The following is a 23,830-nucleotide window of genomic DNA, read 5'->3' as shown; positions in this document are numbered from 1 at the left end:
TGGGCAGGCACCGGGAATTGAACCTGGGTCTCCGGCATGGCAGGTAAGAACTCTGCCTCCTGAACTACCATGGCCCGCCCAAGGGATACTAAATTTTAACAAAATATTTAAGCTATCGATTTTGCTCCAAAGTCTTATGTATTTATTCCCCATTAAAAAATTTCAAATACTAACTTAAAAGCTACCAAAATCTGAGTCCATCAGTACTGTTTTGATTGTCAACTATTAACTATATTAAAATTTTCTCTAATTTTGAATCGTACTAACCTGAGTCAGGTAGGGTTATACACTAGATATTTTAAATGATGAAGCACAGATGCGGGAAACACAAAAACTACATCTGGTCCCAATTAAACTAGTTACTAAATATGTGATCATCAAGTTTCCCAACTTCTCCATACTTCTCCTTTCTAAAAAAAGATGAAGGCCCTATCACCCTCTTTTTTCTGACTCACAGGATTGCGGAGATCATGTAAGTCCTGAAAACTGAAAAATGCCATATAAATGTCCTTACTCTGAAGTTTTCCATAGTATTGAATTTGGTTAAAAAACAAAAATAATCTATTAGGATGAAAGTTAAGAACATTATTCTTTAGAAATATCAGAAAAAAATTGTGTAGCATCTTTGCCACGTCTTCTGGATCAGGTCTGAGAGCAGTATGCAAAAAAGTATCTATGCCCATTCTCATTACCACTTAAAAACACAAAGTGGTAATTGACCTAAGAGAAGAAAAATTAAATGCTAATTCACACTTTCTGATTTTTTTTTCCCCCTCTATAACGCTGTTTCACCCAAATGCATTATTATAGTTCAGGCTTATCCTGGCAGTTACTTAACCCCTTCATGACAATAGTCAAAGATGATCTATGTTTCCTCTACCACAGGTTTTTTACTTGTTCTAAATTCTAGCTTTTTCTGATAACCCCCGCGGAAATTGTTTGTAATTTAAAAGATGATGAAAAAGATTAAAAAGTAAGTCACTTAAAGCAAGTATTCCCTCTACTTTCCTGCCTCTATAGCTGATCATATGCATGCACTCTAAAAGTCTATAAGGACTACAAATCAGGAGAAAATCCATGTTTAATTTACATTATATAAATTTCCAGGTATGCAGAAACAGATTTGGAAGTTTGGGATATAGGTGATTGTTAAAAGTCACAAGAGCACAATTTTTGAGGCAAAAGGGGCCCCAGAACATACTCACTAAAAAAATGTTGAAAGGCAGGGAATGAGGGAAAAATGGAAAAGTGAATGATTTGAAAAATATGAGTAAAATCAATACATTAGAGAAGTCTGCAGTTTCAAGAATGAGAGTAGTCAGCAAACAGCAGAAGAAAAAAGAAAATATAAAAATTATGACTGGACTAGAAAGTGCATAATAAATTAAAGAGGTGATTTTGGTTTAATAGTAAGGATGGGTGAGTTAGTAATGGATAAAGGGAAGACTAAGAAATAAGGAAAAGAAATTAGACAACACATAATACCCATTTAAAATGTTCACTCAGGAAAATCTGGAGAAAATAATATGAAAGCTCAGAAAAATGAGCATGTTTCAAGGTAAAAGAAAGGGTTTCATTAGCTCTAAATTATTAAACATAGATTATGTTTGATAGTTCAGAGACAAAGGACCTGATAAATAGGCTGTTCCAGACCCAAGTCAGACATATGATGGGAAGAGGACAACTAAATTCTGTCACTAGGAAACAGAAATAAATTAACCTCAAGCCATTTAACTTTTTTTGGTGTTATACTTAGCCCCTAGCATAGTGACATGCCTTTTAAAAAGACATGAAAAGGCAAAAAGGACCAGATGGAAATGCAATGAAAACATAACTTGAAAAAAAATTTAAATAAAATTAAAACTAAAAGTAGAAAACTTTCACAATGTAACTGCATCATATCCATGTAATGAGCAAAGTGATTAAATTTTTAAAAGCATAATATAAAGTTTATTTTGATAAAGTCCTCATCATTTAATGACAGGATTTCGTATATAATTTCTACCAAGGAAATATTTTCCTACTGTAAAATATCATAAAATTGAAGACTTGGGTACCTATTAACTGTGATAAACCAGGGTCTTAACAATTCTTTAGTATGAAAAAAGCAACATAAAAAAAGTAGAACATCAATATATTTCAAATTTACATTATGCCAGATGCAATATGTAATTGGAACCATATTTGCATTCTACAGATTTCTGGATTTCATTTTCCTGTTTTATTTCTTTTCATGAGCTTACTTTAATTTTGAGTTTATAGCACTTTGACATTTATTAAAGCTGTATAAAGCCATGCATAGATTATTTACAATAGTGTACGTTAAATGACTATATTTGAAGATCACACAAAACTTCACAAAACTATACCTAATACGAATACATTCTTTAGGGACTTCAAAAAAATTTTAGGTACTTAATTTCACAAAGATTATTTTGGTTTCTAAGAATTATGTAAGCACTGGCTTGAAATAAGACTGACGAAAGTACAAATAATCAGAATTTCAACACATAAAAAGCTAAGAACTTTTAGCTAAAAGCTAAAATATCCAAGTAGTTGAAATATTACCATGGACATTTATAAAAAAGGAAAATGAGGTTTTAAAAGTCTTCCATGAATAACAGACTCTCAGGAAACTCTATTAAAGATTCAGAAATAAAGTTTCTTGAATTGTATTCATGACCAAAATTATATTTCAGTAGTGACTGGAACTTTAAATTTTAAATAATTATGTATTGCCCTAGAAGGGAAGTCCCAATTTTCCCCTTTGTGGGGAGTGGGAGAGAAGAAAACAAATTGGTAAATTTAGACTAAGGTAAAAGATTCTGGTACAAATATATCATAACAGCAGAGTGAAGACTGGAATAACTGCAAGTCCACACATTTTTAACTGTACTCTTAGAAGCAAAGTGTAAACTTCAGGTTTTTCCAATTTAAGATCTCCTGTTAGGAAGTATCTCAACTTTCAGAGTTTTGAAAATATCAATAGGTATTTCTTCTTTTCCAGCTGCATCTCTTTCAATTATTAGTGTTGTGGCTGAAGTATATTTAGATATTCAGACTGGCCCAAATGATAAGTTGTGTTTCTTCCACAATCAACACACTGGCACTTCTCCTGGGATATCTGCTCAGAGTGTCCAAAGTATGTTGTTGTCACAGTAACTTGCATCATGAGTACTATATTATGCACTTTGATGGATAACAATGTACAGAAATCAAACATATAACTCATTTCAGTAGGTACTGTATAATCAATCGGTTTCATATCAAGTGGACCCATATTGGTTATGTTGTTTAGGGGTGCCTTTCCAATAACTGTTTTTGAAAACTGAACTTGTGCAGTGATGTGTTCAACTTCAAAAGAGTAATAGTTATTGTTTGTTATATTCACTGTGCTTGTGATATTTAAATATTTTGTACGCTTTTGAACATCATTACTGACAAAGGCCGATTTTACTCCAATGTATTTCACATCGATAGAACAAGGGAAAAGGAAAACACCGCCAATCCAGAAAGGAGCAGACAAACATAGAAGCCATCACATAAAGCTTTGTTCTTCTTGGTCTTAACCTCTGATCACTGTATCGGATCAATGCCACAAGTTGGTTTTCTTGTCCTCTAGGAATTCTTCCTATTCCTTGCCAAGTGGGGCAAGCGACACTATCTCTTCCTATGAATTCCACATATGGAGACTGAGAGACAACTCCATTTCTTCCGTCTTCATTATAGGTTTCATTATTAACTAATCTAGTCCTCATATTTTCAGTTGATGTAACTCCATCACAAGTATCTTTTTCACTTGAATGCAAGGGTAAATGAGAAAAAGATTTCCCCATATCGGCAAGCGGGGTACTGCGCAGTTCCCGGCTGCTCCGAAACAGAGATGCCTGAGGACCGGATCACGGCTGCACTCCGGGGCAAGGGCTAGAGTCCGGAGGTGGAGCGCCAGCGGCTGCGGGCTGGGGACGGGGGATGCGGGAGGGGTGCACATCGACCACTAGCATTGACTGTTAATGGCTTAAACTCCCCAATTAAAAGACACAGATGGCAGAATGGATAAGAGAAATATGATCCATCTATATGCTGTTTACAAGATACTCATCTCAGACCCCAAGATACAAACAGACTGAAAGTGAAAGGCTAGAAAGCATATTCCAGACAAGCAGTAACCAAAAATGAGCTGGGGTAGTGTGCTGGTTTGAAAGGAAGTATGCCCCCTAAGAAAAGCCATGTTTTAATATAAATCTCATCTCTTAAAGGTAGAATAATCTCTATTCAATACTGTATATTTGAAACTGTAATGAGATCATCTCCCTGGTTGATGTGATTTAGTTAAGAATGGTTGTTAAACTGGATTAGGGGATGACATGTCTCCACCCATTTGAGTGGGTCTTGATTAGTTTCTGAAGTCCTATTAAAGAGGAAACATTTTGGAGAATGAGAGATTCATAGAGACTCAGAGAGAGCAGAGAATGCTGCAGCACCACAAAGCAGAGAGTCCACCAGCCAGTGACCTTTGGAGATGAAGAAGGAAAACGCCTCCCGGGGAGCTTCATGAAACAGGAAGCCAGGAGACAAAGCTGGCAGATGACACCGTATTCGCCATGTGCCCTTCCAGCCGAGAGAGAAGCCCTGACTGTGTTCGCCATGTGCCTTCTCACTTGAGAGAGAAACCCTGAACTTCATCGGCCTTCTTGAACCAAGGTATCTTTCCCTGGATGCCTTTGATTGGACATTTCTATAGACTTGTTTTAATTGGGACATTTTCTCGGCCTTAGAACTGTAAACTAGCAACTTATTAAATTCCCCTTTTGAAAAGCCACTCCATTTCTGGTATATTGCATTCTGGCAGCTAGCAAACTAGAACAGGTAGCTATACTAATAACAGACAAAACAGACTTTAAATGCAAAAATGGTATGAGACAAAGAAGGACATTAAATATTAATAAAAGGGGCAATTTACCAAGAAGAAATAACATAAATAAAAGAAATAATCATGCATATATGTATCTATGCACACAACCAAGGTGCCCCAAGTACATGGGGCAAACACTGACAAAACTAAAGGGAGTAATAGATGTTTCTACGATAATAGTGGGAGACTTGAACACACCGTCATCAATAGATAGAACACCTAAACAGAGGATCAATAAGGAAACCTAAATAATATGCTAGATGAACTAGACCTAACAGACATATACAGAACATTCCACCCCAAAACAGTAGGATATATGTTTTTCTCAAGTGCTCATGGATGATTCTCGAGGATAGACCACACGTTGGGTCATAAAACAGGTCTTAATAAATTTTTAAATTTTGAAACAATGCGAAGCATTTTCTTTGATCACAATGGATTGAAGCTGGAAGTCAACAGGCAAAGAAATGGAAAATTCACAAATATATGGAAGTTAAACAACACACTCCTAAACAATCAGTGGGTCAAACAAGAAATTGCAAGAGAAATCCGTAAATATCTCGAGGATGAATGAAAATGAGAATACAACATATCAAAACGTATGGGGTGCAATGAAGACAGTGCTGAGAGGGACATTTATAGCCCTAAATACCTACATTAAAAAGGAAGAAAGAATTAAAATCAAAGACCTAACTGATTACCTGGAGGAATTAGAGAAAAGAACAGCAAATTAATCCCAAAGCAAAGAGAAGAAAAGAAAAACGAAGATCAGAGAAGAAATAAATGAAATTGAGAACAAAAAAACAATAGAGAGAATCAACAAAACCAGAAGCTGGTTCTTTGAGAAGATTAAGAAAATTGAAAAACCTGTAATTAGACTGGCAAAGACAAAAAGAGAGAAGATACAAACAAAAACAGAAATGAGAAGGAGGTCATTACCACTGAAACCCTAGAAATAAAAAAGGTCATAAGATGATAATATGAAAAACTGTATGCCAACAAACTAGACAACTTAGATGAAATGGACAATTTCCTAGAAACACACAATCAAACTACACTGACTCATGAAGAAATATAAGACCTCGACAAACCTATCACAAGTGAAGAGATGGAATTAATCATCAAAAACCTCCCAACAAAGAAAGCCCAGAACCAAATGGCTTCACAGCTGAATTCCACCAATTATTCCAAGAAGAATTAATACAATGCTGCTCAAATTTTTCCAAGAAATTGAAGGAGGGAAACCCAAGATCATACCAATACTATAATCAGATAAAGATATCACAAGAAAGGAAAATTACAGAGCAATTTCTCTAATGAATATAGATAGAAAAATCCTCATCAGAATACTTGTAAATCGTGCAGAGTTCTTGCCTGCCATGCCAGAGACCCGGGTTCGAGTCCCAGAGCCTGCCCATGCCAAAAAAAAAAAAACAAAAAAAACTTGCAAATCGAATCCAACAGCACATTAAAAGATTATACACATGATCTATGAGATTTTATTCTAGGTATGCAAGGGTGATTCAACATAAGAAAAGCAATTAATGTAACATATCACATTAACAAATTAAAGGGGAAAAACCAAATGATCATCTTGATTGATGCAGAAAAGGCATCTGACAAAGTCCAGCATCTTTTTTTTATATTTTTATTGAGAAATCTTCACACACATACATTCCTATGTGGTGTAAAATCAATGGCGCATAATATCATCACATAATTGTGTATGCCTCACCATGATCATTTTTTAGAACATTTGCATCACTCCAGAAAAAGAAATAAAAAGAAAAAAAAGAAAAAAACTCATACATACCATATACCTTATCCCTCCCTGTCACTGACCACCAGTGTTTCCATCTACCCAATTTATTTTACCCTTTGTCCCCACTATTGTTTATTTATTTTTATCCATATTTTTAACTCATCTGTCCATACCCTGGATTTAAGGAGCATCATATACAAGATTTCAATCATACAGTCATACTGTAAACATTATATCTTTATACAATTGTTTTCAAGGATCTAGGCTACTGGAACACAGCTCAATAGTTTCAGGTACTTCCTTCTAGCCATTCCAATACACCATAAACTAAAAAGGGATATCTATATAATGCATAAGAATAATTTCCAGGATAACCTCTTGACTCTGAAATTTCTCTGCCACTGAAACTTTATTTTGTCTCATTTCTCTCTTCTCCCTTTTGGTTAAGAAGGCTTGCTCAATCCCTTGAAGCCAGGTCCCGGTATCCTGCGCTTTCTGTTCCATGTTGCCAGGGAGATTTATACCCCTGGGAGTCATGTCCCATGTAGAAGGGAGGGCAGTGAGTTCACCTGCTGAGGTTTAGAGAGGCCATGTCTGAGCAACAAGAGAGGTTCTCTGGGGGTGACTCTTAGGTCTAATTTTAAGTAGGCTTAGCCTATCCTTTGCAGGAATAAGTTTCATAGGAGCCAACCTGAAGATCAAGGGCTCGGCCTATTGATTTGGCTGTCCCCACTGCTTGTGAGATTATTAGAAATTCTCCAAATGGAGAAGGTGAATATTTCCTCCTTTCCTCCCATTCCCCCAAGGGGATTTTGCAAATACTTCTTTATTAACTGATCAAATCACTCTGGGATTTATTGGGGCATTACACTAACCTGGATAAACCAACAAAATCTCACGCCCTATTCAAGATTCCAGGTACTTACAGAGTTCAACTAAACTGACCACATAAGTTAAATTAGGAAATGCACTACCCAAAATATAAATCTTGCACCAAATAAACATCTCTCCCTTTAGTCTCATCCAGAAGTTGAAGTTTTAAAATATGAATGATACCATCCTATATCCAGTCTTCTGATATACCTTACTTGTATCCAGATCAGCTTTATTCATATCTTTACTGGATGTCTGATCACTTTTTCAACTTTTTAAACAATTCCTGTATGGGGTACTGCTGATTTTCATAGTTTCATAGCTCTAACTCAGAGCCTCAGGTATCATATAAATGCCCATAGTTTCTGGGAATGACCAGGTTATATACAAACAGCTAAGTATCTTAGAATTTAGAAATAACAGTTACACCTCCTGAATATAAGTGACTGCTGTAAGAACTTACAATCTAGGAACCTTTACAATAGGCCCCAACCTGGCAACCCATGTTCTTGACTTTAGTTCATTGAGTTTTTATATTATAGTTAGTCCATATGATTGAGGCATGATAATATTTGTCTTTCTGTTCCTGATATTTCATTCAACATATAGTCCTTAAGGTTCATACACCTAGTTGCATGCCTCACAACTTCAATCCTTCTTGTGGCCGCTCAGTATATACTACCCCATAGTTCCCAATTCCATTCCTCAGTCATTGTACCCTTAGGCCACTTCCATCCATTGTGGATCGGGAACACTGCTGCCATAAACACCAGTGTGCAAATGTCCATTCATGTCCTCATACTCAGTTCCTCCAGGTATATACTGAGCCATGGGGTTTCAGGAGCACACCAACATCCTTTCTTGATAAATACACTTCAAAGGATAAGAATAGAAGAAAACTTCCTCAAGATGATAAAGGGCATATATGAAAAACCAACAGCTAACATCTTACTCAATGGTGAAAGACTGAAAGCTTTCCCTCTAAGATGTGGAACAAGACAAGGACGTCCGATCTGACCTCCGATTTTCAACATTGTGCTAGAAGTTCTAGATAGAGCAATTAGGCATGAGAAAGAAATAAAAGGCATCCAAATCAGAAAGGAAGAGGTAAAACTTTCACTATTTGCAAAGAATGTGATCTTATATTTAGAAAGTCCTGAAAACTTTATGACAAAACTATCAGAGATAATGAAAGAGTTCAGTGAAGTGGCAGGATACAAGAAAACCAGCAGTATGTGAATACACTAGTAATGAGCAATGTGAGGAGGAGATCAAGAAAAATAATTCCACTTACAATAGCAAATAAAACAATCAAATATCTAGGAGTAAATTTAACCAAGGATGTAAAGGACTTATATTCAGAAAATAACAACACATTGCTAAAAGAAATGAACGAAGACCTAAATAAATGGAAGGACATTCTGTGCTCATGGATTAGAAAACTAAATGTCATTAAAATGTCAATTCTATCCTAACTGATTTACAGATTCAATGAAATCCCAAGCAAAATTCCTGGGAAATTATCAAATTTATTTGGAAGGGCAAAAGGCCTCTAATAGCCAAAGACATCTTGAAAAAGAATGAAGTTGGAGGACTCACACTTCCTGACTTAAAGCACATTATAAAGTTATAGTGGTCAAAACAGCATGATACTGACATAAAGACAGGCATACTGACTGATGGAAATGTACTGAGAGTTCAGAAATAGACTGTCAGATTGACGGTCAATAGATTTTGTTTGTTTGTTTTTGATGATACTTATAAGTGTTTACTAGAAATGGTAAATTCACACAGATAACAGATTCCAGATTACTGGGGGAGGGTGTGATGGTGGGATGGGGAAGGGAGCATATTGGCTAAATTTTTTAAAAGATTAAGTTAATAAATCCATTCCATGTTCACTTAACATTTCTTTGTGGGCAGAACCTACTTATTGAGAAGTAAAAGCGAAATAAAAATAAAAATAATCAGTATCACTAGGGGAAAACACCCTATTCCCCCTCTTTCTTCTGTACTGTTTCAGGTATCAATCAATAGAGTAGCTATCCTCACTTGGGTGCAGACCCCGTTCGCACCTCCTTCCTCTGTGCTTTTCCATATGTCAATAAAGAAATTTCCATATATCAGTTAAGAAGTTTCCCCATATATCAATTAAGCCCCACACTCCATTAGCCAGCCCTAGCCTCCGCTATTAAACAGGGCGCTGTCGTGCCTTCAGGATATACAAAATGTCACAGAGTTAAAGTCTTCACACTCCGAGGGGACATCACTCTTGCCACCAGCCCATGCCCTTGCCTAAATAAATGTGTAAATACTGCCCAAAAGGGAAGCTGAAGAAAACGGCACCAGTGTGCCCGCCAGTGCCTCTAAGAAGGGGGCATCTCAGCCCCTGAGGATAAAGAATGAATTCACCCCTCTAAATTGGGGGTGGATGAGTCCCTTGTTCTAAGATGACAGATTGGTAGTTCTGGGCATGGCAGTTTATGTGCTGAAGACTTCCATTTATTCCAAAAAGGCAAATTATGCTCATTCTGCGGTGGAAGGAAGCTTACAGCTCATCCCCATTAATTCTTTTTTTTAAATTTTTTATTAATTAAATAAAATTACAAGAAAAAACATTCCCAACACACACACTCAGCAATTCACAATATCATCACATAGTTGCATATTCATCATCATGATCATTTCCCAGAGCATTAGCATCAATCCAGAAAAAGAAATAAAAAGACAACAGAAAAATATAACAAACAGAAAAAAAAATTTTACAGGCCATACCCCTTACTGATCCCTTTCATTGATCATTAGCATTTCAAACTAAATCTATTTTAACATTTGTTCCCCCTATTATTTATTTTTATTCCATATGTTCCTCTCATCTGTTGACAAAGTAGATAAAAGGAGCATCAGACACAAGGTTTTCACAATCACACAGTCACAATCATCATCAATAAACATGGCTACTGGAACACAGCTCTACATTTTCAGGCAGTTCCCTCCAGCCTCTCCATTACATCTTGGATAACAGGGTGATATCTACTTAATGCATAAGAATAACCTCCAGGATAACCTCTTGACTCTGTTTGGAATCTCTCAGCCATTGACACTTTGTCTCATTTCACTCTTCCTCCTTTTGGTCGAGAAGGTTTTCTCAATCCCTCGATGCTGGGTCTCAGCTCATTCTAGAGTTTTTCTCAATCCCTTGATGCTGAATCTCAGCTCATTCTGGGATTTCTGTCCCACGCTGCCAGGAAGATCCACACATCTGGGAGTCATGTCCCACGTAGACGGGGTGGGGGGGGTGAGTATGCTTGCTGTGTTGGCTGGAGAGAGAGGCCACATCTGAGTAACAAAAGAGGTTCTCTTGGGGGTAACTCTTAGGCTTAAGTTTAAGTAGGCTTGACCTATCCCCTGTGGGGTTAAGTTTCATATGAACAAACCCCAAGACTGGGGGATCAGCCTATAGCTTTGGTTGTCCACAGTGCTTGTGAGAATATCAAGAATTCAACTTGGGCAAGTTGAGTTTTCCCCCGTTCTCACCATTCCCCAAAGGGGACTTTGCAAATACTTTTCCACTCACTGATCAAATCACTCTGGGATTCATCAGGGCATCACCTGGACAAACCAACAAAGTCTCATGTCCTATACAAAGTTCCATGTACTTAAGGTGTTCAATCAACTATCTACATAAGTTATATTAGGAGATGTACTAGTCAAAGTATAGATTTGTCCCAAATAAACATTTTTTGCTTTAGTCTCACACATTAGTTGAAATTTTAAAATATTAAGTACCATCTATTTTCAGCACCCTGCAGTAATGACATGATTATTCTTCCTCATGCAAAAACATTTTTAAAATTTGTACATTTAGTCACTATCATTATACACTCTAGGCATTCCTAGATTACACCATCTCAATCTTTATCGTCTATCTTTCTTTGTGATTTCATTTATGTCCCAGCCCTCCTCCCTCTATCATTCTCATATGCAGCTTCAGTCAGTGTTTTAACATAATTGTATTACAGTTAGGTAATATTGTGTAATAGATAATATTACCTAATCTGTATCCCTTCAGATCTGTTGCACAATCTGTATCCCTTCAGCTCCAATTACCCAATATCTTACCCTATTTCTATCTCCTGATGGTCTCTGTTACCAAGGAAATATTCCAAGTTTATTCACTAATGTCAGTTCATATCAGTGAGACCATACGGTATTTGTCCTTTTGTTTCTGGGTAATCACACTCAGCATAATGTCCTTAAGGTCCATTCATGCTGTTACATACTTCATAACTTTATTCTGTTTTACAGCTGCATAATATTCCATCTTATGTAAATGTCACAGTTTGTTTAGCCAACTGTCTATTGATGGACATTTTGGCTGTTTCCATCTCTTGGTAATTGTTAATAATGCTGCTATAAACATTGGTGTGTAAATGTCCATTTGTGTCCTTGGCCTCGTGTCATTTGAGTAGAGACAGCATATAGATGGGTCCTGTTTTTTAATCCATTCTGCCAGACTATGTCTTTTGATTGGAGAGTTTAATCCATTAACATTCAGTGTTATTACTGCATGGATTCTGGATTTTATATGTCATATCTAATTTTCCTTCTTTTTACCTTTACTCATAGTCTTCCTTTCTACACTCTTCTCCACACCTCTCTCTTCTGTCTTTGTATCTGTCTCTAGTGTTCCCTTTAGTATTTCTTGCAGAGCTGGTCTCTTGGTCACAAATTCTCTCAGTGATTTTTTTGTCTGAAAATGTTTTAATTTCTCCCTCATTTTTGAAGGACAATTTTGCTGGATATAGAATTCTTGGTTGGCAGTTTTTCTCTTTTAATAATTTAAATATATTATCCCACTGTCTTCTCGCCTCCATGGTTTCTGCTGAGAGATCTGAGCATAGTCTTATTGGGCTTCCCTTGTATGTGATGGATTGCTTTTCTCTTGCTGCTTTCAAGATCCTCTCTTTCTTTTTGACCGCTGACATTCTGATTATTAAATGTCTTGGAGTATGTCTATTTGGATCTATTCTCTTTGGGGTATGCTGCACTTCTTGGATCTGTAATTTTAAGTTTTTCGTAAGAGTTGGGAAATTTTCAGTGATAATTTCCTCCATTAGTTTTTCTCCTCCTTTTCCCTTCTCTTCTCCTTCTGGGACACCTACAACATGTATATTCGTGCGCTTCATATTGTCTTTCAATTCCCTGAGTCTCTGCTCATATTTTTCCATTTTTTTCCTATAGTTTCTGTTTCTTGTTGGATTTCAGATGTTCCGTCCTCCAGTTTAGAAATCCTATGTTCTGTCTCTCGAAATCTACCATTGTAGGTTTCCATTGTTTTTTTCATCTCTTCTACTGTGTCTTTCATTCCCATAAGCTCTGTGTTTGTTTTTTCAGACTTTCAGTTTCTTCTTTTTGTTCTTTCCTTGCCTTCTTTATATCCTCCCTCAATTAATTGATTTGGTTTTTGATGAGGTTTTCCATGTCTGTTCGTATATTCTGAATTAATTGTTTCAGCTCCTGTATGTCATTTGAATTGTTGGTTTGTTCCTTTGACTGGGCTATATCTTCAATTTTCCTAGTGTGATTTGTTATTTTTTGCTGGCGTCTAGGCATTTAATTGCCTTAATTAGTTTATTCTGGAGATTGCTTTCACTTCTTTTATCTAGGGTTTTCTTGCTAGATGAATTTGTTGTCTATCTGTTCTTTGACATTCCGTTCAGCTTTATCTGGAACTTTAGCTTAAGTTTTGTTTAACAGAGGAGAATTTTTCAGTTCTTGTTTTCTTGCCCTGCTTGTGTGCTGACTTTCCCACACACACACTTAGGAGGGTCTACTTAGATATTATAGACCCCAGTCAGATTTTCCCAGACCAAAATGGCCTCCTATCAGGAGGAAAGAGTCACCTGCATCAGTTTTCCGAGGGTGAGACCCAGCAGGCTGAAAGACTTTCCTGTGAAGTCTCTGGACTCTGTTTTTCTTATCCTGCCCAGTATGTGGTGCTTGTCTGACTGCAGGTCCCACCAGCATAAGATGATGCAGTACCTTTAACTTTGTCAGACTCTCCCTGCTGGGGGCGTGGTAGAGACAGAGGAGAGGTTGTAGGCTGGTTTTAATGGCTTTAAATTACCAAGCCCTGGTGTCTGAATTCCTTGATGGAGGGATTCTACCTGGGTGGGGCTTCACTCCTCCCCTGGGGAAGGCACAGGCCCAGATAAGCCCCCAAAAGAGCTCACTTCTGCCTATGCCTGGGGCAGTTGCAGCCTGAAAAGTCCTGCCGCTGTATCCAGAGGCAGTCAAGCCTTTGTAGATACACAGCCACAGAAACGCGTTTCCTTCTTTCTTTCCCCCCCTTTTCTGTCAGTCCTGCCCCCTTGGCGCTGGGGCAAAAATGAGCAACCACTGCTTTGATCAGGTTCACCTAAGCTGGGGGCCTATTTTTAGTAGTCAGAATTTATTAATTAGTTCCACAATTGGCGTTTGATTGTGCCCAGTCCCTGCTGCTGGTAAAGTCCTTTCCTTTCCTCTCTTGGAAGCGGCCTGTGGGGGAGCGGCACTGGCCGCAGCAGCTTTGGGAACTCACAGTTCTGGGGGGTGCTCGCAGCCAGTCTAGCTGGTCCAGACTGGGGTACGCTGTGTGTCTGGTCACTATCGTGGCTCCGGGAGCTGTTCTGCACTGTTTCTGGTTATTTAGTAGTTGTTCTGGAGGACGAACTAAAATATGCATGTTGTTAAGCCGCCAACTTTACCCAGAAGTCCCCATTAATTAGGTCAATAGATTTTTGACAGGGCTCCAAAGTCCACTCACCTAGGACAGAATAGTTTCTTCACAAATGGTGCAAGAAGAACCAGATATCTATATTCAAAAGAATGAAAGAGGACTCCAATCTCACTCCCCACACAAAAATTAACTCAAAATGGATCAAAGACCTAAATATAACAGTCGGGACCATAAAACTTATAGAAGAAAATGTAGGGACGCATCTTTAAGATTCTGTGGTAGATGATGGTTTCTTAGACTTTACACCGAAAACATAAGCAATCAAAGAACACAGATAAATGGAAACTCCCCAAAATCAAATAGTTTTGTACTTGAAAGGACTTTTCAAGAAGGTAAAAAGGCAGCCTGGGAAAAATTATTGGAACCACATATCTGATGAGGGTTTAATATCCAGAATATATAAAGAAATCCTACAACTCAACAATTAAAATACAAATAACCCAATTTAAATATGGGCAAAACACACGAATAGACATTTTTCCAAAGAGGAAATACAAAGGGCTAGAAATCACATGAAAAAAATGGTCAACTTAACTATTAGGGAAAAGCAAATTAAAACCACAATGAGCTATTTCATATCTACTAGAACAGACACTATTAAACAAACAGGAAACTACAATTGCTGGAAGGGATGTTGAGAAATAAGAACACTTATTCACTGCTGGTGGGAATGTAAAATGGTACAGCCTTTGTGGAAGACAGTTTGAAGGTTCTTCAGGGAGTGTAGAACTGCCAAACGATCTGGCAATCCTGCTACTCAGAATATACCCAGAAGAACTGAAAGCAGGGATGTGAACAGATATTTGCACACCCATGTTCATAGTGGCATTATTAACAATTGCCAAAAGATAGCTGCAAACCAAGTGTCCATCAACCGATGAATGGATAAACAAAACGTGATATATAAAGGAACATTATGCAGTAGTAAGAAGGAATGAAGTCTTGAAGTAAACAACAACATAGATGGACTTGAGGACATCATGTTGAGTGAAACAGACACAAAAGGACAACTATTATATGACCTCAATAATATGTACTAATTATAATATGCAAACTCATAGATATAAAATCTAGAATATAGGTTACCAGGAGATAGAATGAGGCTAGAGAATGGGAAGCAGATGCTTAATATGTGCAGAATTTTTAATTAGGTTGGATTTAAATGTTTGGAAATGGAAAGAGGTGATGGTAGCACATTACAATGAGTATAGTTAACAGTTCTGAATTGTGTGTGAATATGGTTGAAATGGGAAGTTTAGAGTCATGTATGTCACCAGAAGGAAAGTTAGAGGTTAAAACATGGGACCGTGCAACACAGTGAATCTTGTGGACTCTGACTGTGACTAATAGTACATATTTCTGTCATGAAATAGAACTAAATGTACATCATTATTACAAGAAGTTAATAAAATAGTGGTACAAGGAGTTTAATAATAGAGTCATATATAGGAAAAATGAACCTATTGCAAATTTATGGACTATAGGTAGTAATATTTTAATATCCTTTCATTTAACAGTAACAAATGTTCCACACCAATGCTAGAGGTCAGTAATGGAGGGGATAGAGGGTAACGGAGGTATATTAGTTAGGGTTCTCTAGAGAAACAGAATCAACAAGAAATATCCGTAAATATAAAATTTATAAAGTGTCTCATGTAACCATGGGAACATAGAGTCCAAAATCTGTATGTAGGGCAGGCTGTGAAGCTGATGACTCTAATGAAGGGTCTGGAGGAACTCCACAGGAGAGGCTCACTGGCCGAAGCAGAAAGAGAGCCTGTCTCTTCTGAATCCTCCTTAAAAGGCTTCCAGTGATTAGATTAAGTATCACTCATTGCAGAAGACACGCCCCTTGGCTGATTACAAATGGAATCAGCTGTGGATGCAGCAATGCGACCATGATTTTATTCTATGAAATGTCTGCATAGTAACAGACAGGCCAGCACTTGTCCAACCAGACAAATAGGTACCACCACCTGGCCAAGCTGAAACATGAACCAGACCATGACAGGAGGTTTCACATTTGCTTTTCCTTTCCTATTTTTTTGAGTAATGAAAATATTCTAAAATTGACTGTGGTGATGAATGCACTATAACCATTGATCGCATACTTTGGATGGATTGTATGGTGTAGGAATATCGCAATAAATCTTCATTAATAGGAAAAAAAAAAGAAGGAATGAAGTCCTGATGCATGCAACAACATGGCTTAACCTGGAGGACATTATGTTGAGTGAAATAAGCCATTCACAAAAGGATGAATATAATATGATCTCACTAATATTAAATATAATGAGCAAACTCATGGAGCTATTATCTAAAATATAGGTTAACAGAAGATAGAATGAGGATAGAGAATGGGGAACTGATGCTTAATTTGTGCAGAATTTTTTTCAAAAATATTTTTATTGACAAAACAACATACAAACACAAACATTCTTAACATATGAATATTCCATACTTATGTACAATCAATGGTTCACAATATCATCACATAATTGTATAATCATCACCATGATCATTTCTTAGAACACTTTGTTAGAATTTTTTAAAAGTTGACTGTAAATGTTTGGAAATGGATAGAGGTGATGGTAGCACAGTATTGTGTATGTAAAAACAGCATTGAATCATGTGTGGGATTGCTGTTGAAAGGGGAAGTTTAGGGTCATGTGTATCACTAGCAGGAAAGCTAGAGGATAAAACAAGGGATTGTATAACTTAGTGAATCCTGTTGTGCATGATGGTATTTAATAGTACAAATACAGGAATGTTCTTCCATGAATTAGAACAAATGTATGTCACAATCACAACGTGTTAATAATAGGATGGTATATGGAAAAAAATGTACCTCAGGCAAACTACAGACTACAGCAAACAGTAATATCTTAATGTTCAAATGTTAAGAAAGGTACTACACCAAAGCTAATTGTCAATAATAGGGGGTATTTGGGGCACAGGGTTTTTCTTTTGGAGCTAAGAAAATGTGGTGATGTAAGCACAGCTCTGTGATTATACTGAGAGCCATTGATTGTACACCTTGGATGGACTATACGGTGTGTTTAGAATTGTGTTGGGGAAAAAAAGCAAAAATCTATGGGTATATTCACTTTAGGAAATTTTTTTGTAATGTTAATATGTGGTATGTAATCTGCTACTGGATTGAGAAAATAATTCAAAATAATACAAATGTAGTATTTATTTTAACACCAAACACTTTTATGAATGGAAAGGAATACTCTCTATATATTATAATTTAAATAAAACAATTAGAATGCTAAAACCCACTAGCAACATGTTTTAATTTTTAGGTATGTTCCATGTTTTTTAAATTTAAGGGATAAAATAGTTTAAATCGCAAGAAAGAAAAAAGTGAGATGCATTTTTAAATTCTTCAGTTAAAAATTCTGACAAAAGACTCCGGATTTACACAAATCTTACGTTAAAAAAATATATTTTAACCACTTACTCTGGTTCAGGATTCTTTGGAGAAAGTCCCCATACTTCAGGTGCTCCCAATTCTCCAATCCTCTCTCTCTCACTTAATCTCCTAGAAGATACAGGCATAAATTATAACTCAATAGTTGTATTCTGTTTTATATATGTAGAATCCAATTCAACAGAATCCAGTTAAGTCCTATTTTCACTTTACTTTTCAAACTTTAATAAAAATTTCGTGGAAATGTAACCTCAACACTTAGGATTTCGTGTTCTGAAAGTACTTTCAAATGGTAAAGACACAGACAGCCAGAGCTGTCTGTGACCAGAAATTCCGTTTGGGAGGTTGTCAAATGCATCTCTTCAGCTCAATGCATGACACAGCTCCTAATTGTTCATCTCATCTTCTGCAATATATTACAGCAACTGGTTTACATTTGGAAATAACTTAGTTTATTTATACCTATTTATGAAAAGAGAGAGACATTTCTTCTAATTTGGTGAAAGCACCAGTTTTCAGAAACCCAGGAATTAAGGAAGACAATAAAAATGAAGCATTACAAATGGAAAATAAAGGGAAATCTGAAAATGAAAGAAAAGTTTTAGGTGACATGTACTCAGTGATATACAGGGTTTGTTCCCTCTCTCTGCTTTTCCTTTAGTTTCTTTTGGGAAAATGAGTGTATTTTCTATCTACTCATTGTAGGACACTACTTTTTCCATGTTCTGTTTAAAAATCTTTGCGGTTTCTCATGTTTTAATTTTTGCTGTTACTCATAAACTGAAAAAAACTCAAACCTTAAGGCTCAATCCTTCAAATTATATCAGCATGTTGCTCCATTAAAAAAAAAAAAAAGAAAACCGGCGGGCCGCGGTGGCTCAGCGGGCAAGAGTGCTTGCCTGCTATGCCGGAGGACCTCGGTTCGATTCCCGGCCCCAGCCCATGTAAAAAACAAACAAACAAACAAAATATAATAAAACAAGAAAATGTTTAAAGATGTTTCCCTTTCTTCCTTCCTTCTCTGTCTTTCCTTCCCTTCCTCCCTTTAAAAAAAAAAAAAAAAAAAAAAAGAAAACCCTTATGTAATAAATACAACTGGTTTGGTAGTGAAGAAATGATTTTTTACTTCGTTTTTCAGAGAAAAAGGTGATATAACTATGCTGAGTCAGACTCAGGGGGTTTCCCACTTCAAGAAGCAGACAATCTAAAGCAAACATATTTATAAACATACTTGGAATATATACAAATGGGGGAAGGATGCCAGCCAGATTGGAAAAGGCTTGCAGTCCTGTCCTCATTCTATTTCATCTTAAGACGTTCTCTTAAGATAACTTATTTTTCTTCTAAATGCACAAATGCAAATTTAATCCATGCAGTTTTTACATCTTTTGGTTAGGATTCCGCAAGAAGCAGCGGTTTGCTTTTGTACTGACACAGACTGGGGAGACCTTTCTGAAAAATTTAACTTGGAGAGGTATGTTTCCAGCCTAACTCAGGACTGTTTTTTTTTTACGGCTCCCAGACAAAAAACACAAATAGCTAACACTTACAGAATGTTTATTATGTTCCAGGCACTAAGTCATTACAACAGTCCTAAAAGCCTTAGTAATATTTTTATCCCTTTTTAAAGGTGAAGAACTGAAGCTCAGAGAGGTTAAGTAACTTGCCCAAAGTCACACAGCTATTAAGTGGCAAAGCAGGGCTTCAAACTGAGGCAGTCTGATTCTGGAGCCTGTCCTCTTCATCACTATGCTTTATTACCTTCTAGTGCTGGAAGAAAAGAATCATGAAGACATCTCCCAACTATCGGAACTTTACCTGCCCCTCAATGCTTGTAGTCGCTAAAATTTTCATTTCTTAAAACCACACAGTGCATGTAAAGCACTTAGCACGGTGCCTGACACAATCTAACTAAAACAATAACAACAACAAAAAAGAACATTAGATATTATTAAGAATTACATAGCAATAATTATAATCGTTTTCCTTCTCCTTATTAAACCATTCATTTTTTTCCCCACTCAAATACTCATTCTCCTTAGAGGACACCTGACCTCACCCTTGCCTCATTTTTCAGTCAAGATTGTGACCCTTTAACGTGACTTTCCTCAAGGTAGCCTCATTCACAGCTTTGCAGATCACTTTTCCAACATTCATTCAATCATCCTTTCTCAATAGGTCTCCCTCCTCTCCAATTTAAACTCCCAATTATGCATCCTGTTATCATTGCAAACCTAACTGTTCATTCAACAAGCAGCAATTGAGCACCTACTAAGTGCCAGGTACTGTGAATTCCGTGATGAATAAAACAGGTCTCCTCCTTTCTACGACCTCAGTCTAGTGGGGGAATAACACCATGCTCACGAACGATAATGACACAAGGCAAGTCAATTCTATAATTCCAGGTCTTCGCGCTTGGCCGTGTCCGCTCCAAGCCAGGAGTGAAAAGGGGTGGAGGGAAACCAGGGCACTGTATGAATAGATCAGAGGATAGAAGATGAGTGAAAGTTAAGGAAGATAAAGGGCGAATTAAGGGTTTGCCGTGGGTGTTTTGAAGGGATGGAAATGGGCGCAAGGCAGGCAGAAGGAGCGAAATGCGAACGGTCAGAAGCGATATGAAAAGTGAAGGAGGCTCTGAAGGCAGGTGGGCTCATGCAAGAGAAGGTGCGGTTGTCTCACTCACTTCTGCCGCAGGCTCTCCTCCCTCTCCTTGTCCAGGAGGCTAGGCCACGGTTTATCGCCCCCGTACGGACGCGAGTAACCGCCATAGTAGGCAGACGAAGAAGCCGAAGCGAAGGGGGTGCTGCGAAGCCCAGAAGAGCGCTCTCTAGACCGAGAACGCGAGCGGGAGCGGTAGGAATAGTTTCGGGAGCCTTGGCTGAGACTCCCCAGCTGATGTCCGAGGCCATTCCGGTCCCCAGACCGAGGACAAGAGCGCGAGCGCGAGCGGCGGCCCCGCGGGGAGCGGGCGGCTTTGCTGGGCTTGGGGCTCTTCGACAAACTGCGACGCTTCCCGGCGGAGCCCGAGGCTTCCCCCTCCGGGCTCCGCGAGCGGAACACCGGAGCCATCATTGCCGCTGGGTTCCTGTAGCTGCGGAAGAAGGGGGCGCTCTCGCGAGTCTGGAAAGATCTCGATCGCCTTGCCTCAGATAACCCGCCGCCTCGCTACAGCCCAAAGCCCAGCAAACCTTGGAAACAGTTCCGGGTACGTCAACAAAATCCTTCCCCGGGTCCACTATTCTTCCCGCCGACGAGACGTGATAATGTGTATCTATGTAAACAAGCCGGCGGAGCAACCGATTCCGTTCATCCTTCCAGACTGCATGACGCTCCTGAAGTGTGAGATGGACAGGGGACCACGGCCTTTTTCAACCTGGAGCTTGAAATACCTGAAGGAAGGACAGCAGGCCACAGAATACGTTTCACGGAGTGGTTGTATCAACAAGACAGCCAATTCTGCTTGTATTTCAGGTGCTTTCGAATACGTACATGTGTCTACATAAAATATGTGTACATTTGATATATAATGTATGTGTAAACAATTTTATACATAGAAATTTGTCTATTTATATGTGTGTGTGTATATATATATATATATATTTATTTATATATGCATTTATATTTGTTTTTTTTCCAAGCCCAAACAAAATAAGGAGGGGTTATCGAGATTGTTGATGAACTCCAATGTTTATGTCTCTTACCACCTAAGTAAGCTTAGAGAGCACAAGTGTTAATGACCTAAGTCAGACTCGGGGGGTTTCCCACTTCAAGAAATGGGAAATACTTCTGATATACTTAAGTTTGCAGCCCAGAGAAAATCTGTACATTTATCACCAGGAACCCATCTCTTAAGTTTGTAGTCTCCATCAGTGTGCCTCAGGAAAAGAAAATTGTAATCCCCCTCCTTGCCCAACCTTTTAAACTAGTCCTGTCATATACTAGCCCAACAATATGTAGCTAATGGTTAGTGTTTCCACTTATTTTTGAACTGATTTATTTTTTTAATTTTTTTGCATGGGCAAAAACAGGGAATCGAACCCAGATCTCAGGCATGGCAGGCGATAACTCTTGTCTGCTGAGCCACTGTGGCCTGCCGTTTTTGTCTTGTTTCTAAGTGAAAGCATTCTAATACTAGTTATGCTGATTTTATCTTATTTTATTCTATTTTTTTACTACAAAAAAAATTTTTTTAAATACCAAAAAAACCCGGGTAAACGCAAACATTCCTATTTTGATCATTCCGTTCTACATATATAACCAGTAATTCACAATATTGTCACATAGTTGCAGATTCATCGTCATGATCATTTCTTGGAACATTTGCATCTATTCAAAAAAAGAAATAAAATGAAAACAGAAAAAAAATTACACATACCATACCCCCACCCCTCCCTTTCATTGATCACTAGCATTTCAAACTAAATTTATTTTAACATTTGTTCCCCCTATTATTTATTTTTATTCCATATGTTCTACTCCTCTGTGGACAAGGTAGATGATAGGAGCATCAGACACAAGGTTTTCACAATCACACAGTCACATTGTGAAAGCTATATCATTATACAATGCTCTTCAAGAAACATGGCTGCTGGAACACAGCTCTACACTTTCAGGCAGTTCCCTCCAGCCTCTCCATTACATTTTTAATTTTTTAAACATATGATCATTTCATTCTACACATATAATCAGTAATTCACAATATCATCACATAGTTGCATATTCATCATCATGATCATTTCTTAGAACATTTGCATCAATTCAGAAAAAGAAATAAAAAGACTACAGAAAAAGAAATAAAACGAAAACAGAAAAAAGTATTAAAAAAAAGTTATACATACCATACCCCTTACCCCTCCCTTTCATTGATCACTAGCATTTCAAACTAAATTTATTTTAACATTTGTTCCCCCTATTATTTATTTTTATTCCATATGTTCTACTCATTTGTTGACAGGGTAGATAAAAGGAGCATCAGACACAAGGTTTTCACTATCACACAGTCACGTTGTGAAAGCTATATTATTATACAATCATTGTCAAGACACATGGCTACTGGAACACAGCTCTACATTTTCAGGCAGTTCCCTCCAGCCTCTCCATTACATCTTGAATAACAAGGTGATATCTACTTAATGCGTAAGAATAACCTCCAGGATAACCTCTCCACTGTGGAATCTCTCAGCCATTGACACTTTGTCTCATTTCACTCTTCCCCCTTTTGGTCAAGAAGTTTTCTCAATCACTTAATCCTGAGTCTCAGCTCATTCTAGGATTTCTGTCCCACATTTCCAGGAAGGTTCACACCCCTGGGAGTCATGTCCCACGTAGACAGGGGGAGGGTGGTGAGTTTGCTTGTTGTGTTGGCTGGAGAGAGAGGCCACATCTGAGTAACAAAAGAGGTTCTCTTGGGGGTGACTCTTAGACCTAATTTTAAGTAGGCTTGACCTATCCTTTGTGGGGTTAAGTTTCATATGAACAAACTCCAAGATTGGGGGCTCAGCCTATAGCTTTGGTTGTCCACACTGCTTGTGAGAATATCAAGAATTCAACTTGGGCACGTTGAGTTTTCCCCCGTTTTCACTATTCCCCAAGGTGGACTTTGCAAATACTTTTCCACTCACTGATCAGATCACTCTGGGATTCATCAGGGCATCACTCTGGACAAACCAACAAAATCTCATGTCCTACCCAAGGTTTCATGTACTTACGTTGTTCAACCAAGCTATCTACATAAGTTATATTAGGAAATGCACTAGTCAGAATATAAATTTTGTACCAAATAAACGTTTTTTGCTTTAGTCTCACAAATAAGTTGAAATTTTAAAATATTAATTACCATCTATTTTCAACACCCTGCAATAATGACATTCCTTTGTTCTTCCTCATGCAAAAATAGTTTTAAAATTTGTACATTTAGTCACTATCGTTATACACTCTAAGTATTCCTAGATTATACCACCTCAATCTTTATTGTCTATCTTTCTGATTTCATTTGTGCCCCCAGCCCTCCACCCTCTATCATGCTGACATTCAGCTTCATTCAGTGTTTTAACATAATTGTAT

General features: G+C 37.6%; 1 protein-coding gene and 1 pseudogene across 1 annotated transcript in view; both read right to left on the bottom strand.

Moving 5' to 3' along the window:
* NKAP (NFKB activating protein) overlaps window positions 1-20,955 on the bottom strand; it is a 43,816-nt gene extending 22,861 nt beyond the window's left edge. The window contains exons 1-2 of the mRNA XM_077145966.1: window positions 20,451-20,955; window positions 17,798-17,878 (exon numbers count right to left, since the gene is read on the bottom strand). Coding sequence (XP_077002081.1) covers window positions 17,798-17,878; window positions 20,451-20,839 — 470 coding nt within the window. The 5' untranslated portion in view covers window positions 20,840-20,955. The remainder of the gene's footprint in view (window positions 1-17,797; window positions 17,879-20,450) is intronic.
* LOC143670455 (transmembrane protein 106B pseudogene) lies at window positions 2,603-3,836 on the bottom strand (annotated as a pseudogene).
* Window positions 20,956-23,830: the final 2,875 nt, after the last annotated feature.

The sequence above is a fragment of the Tamandua tetradactyla genome, chromosome X (assembly GCF_023851605.1).
Source record: "Tamandua tetradactyla isolate mTamTet1 chromosome X, mTamTet1.pri, whole genome shotgun sequence".
Taxonomy (NCBI): domain Eukaryota; kingdom Metazoa; phylum Chordata; class Mammalia; order Pilosa; family Myrmecophagidae; genus Tamandua; species Tamandua tetradactyla.
This window is presented reverse-complemented; position numbering and strand designations above follow the sequence as displayed.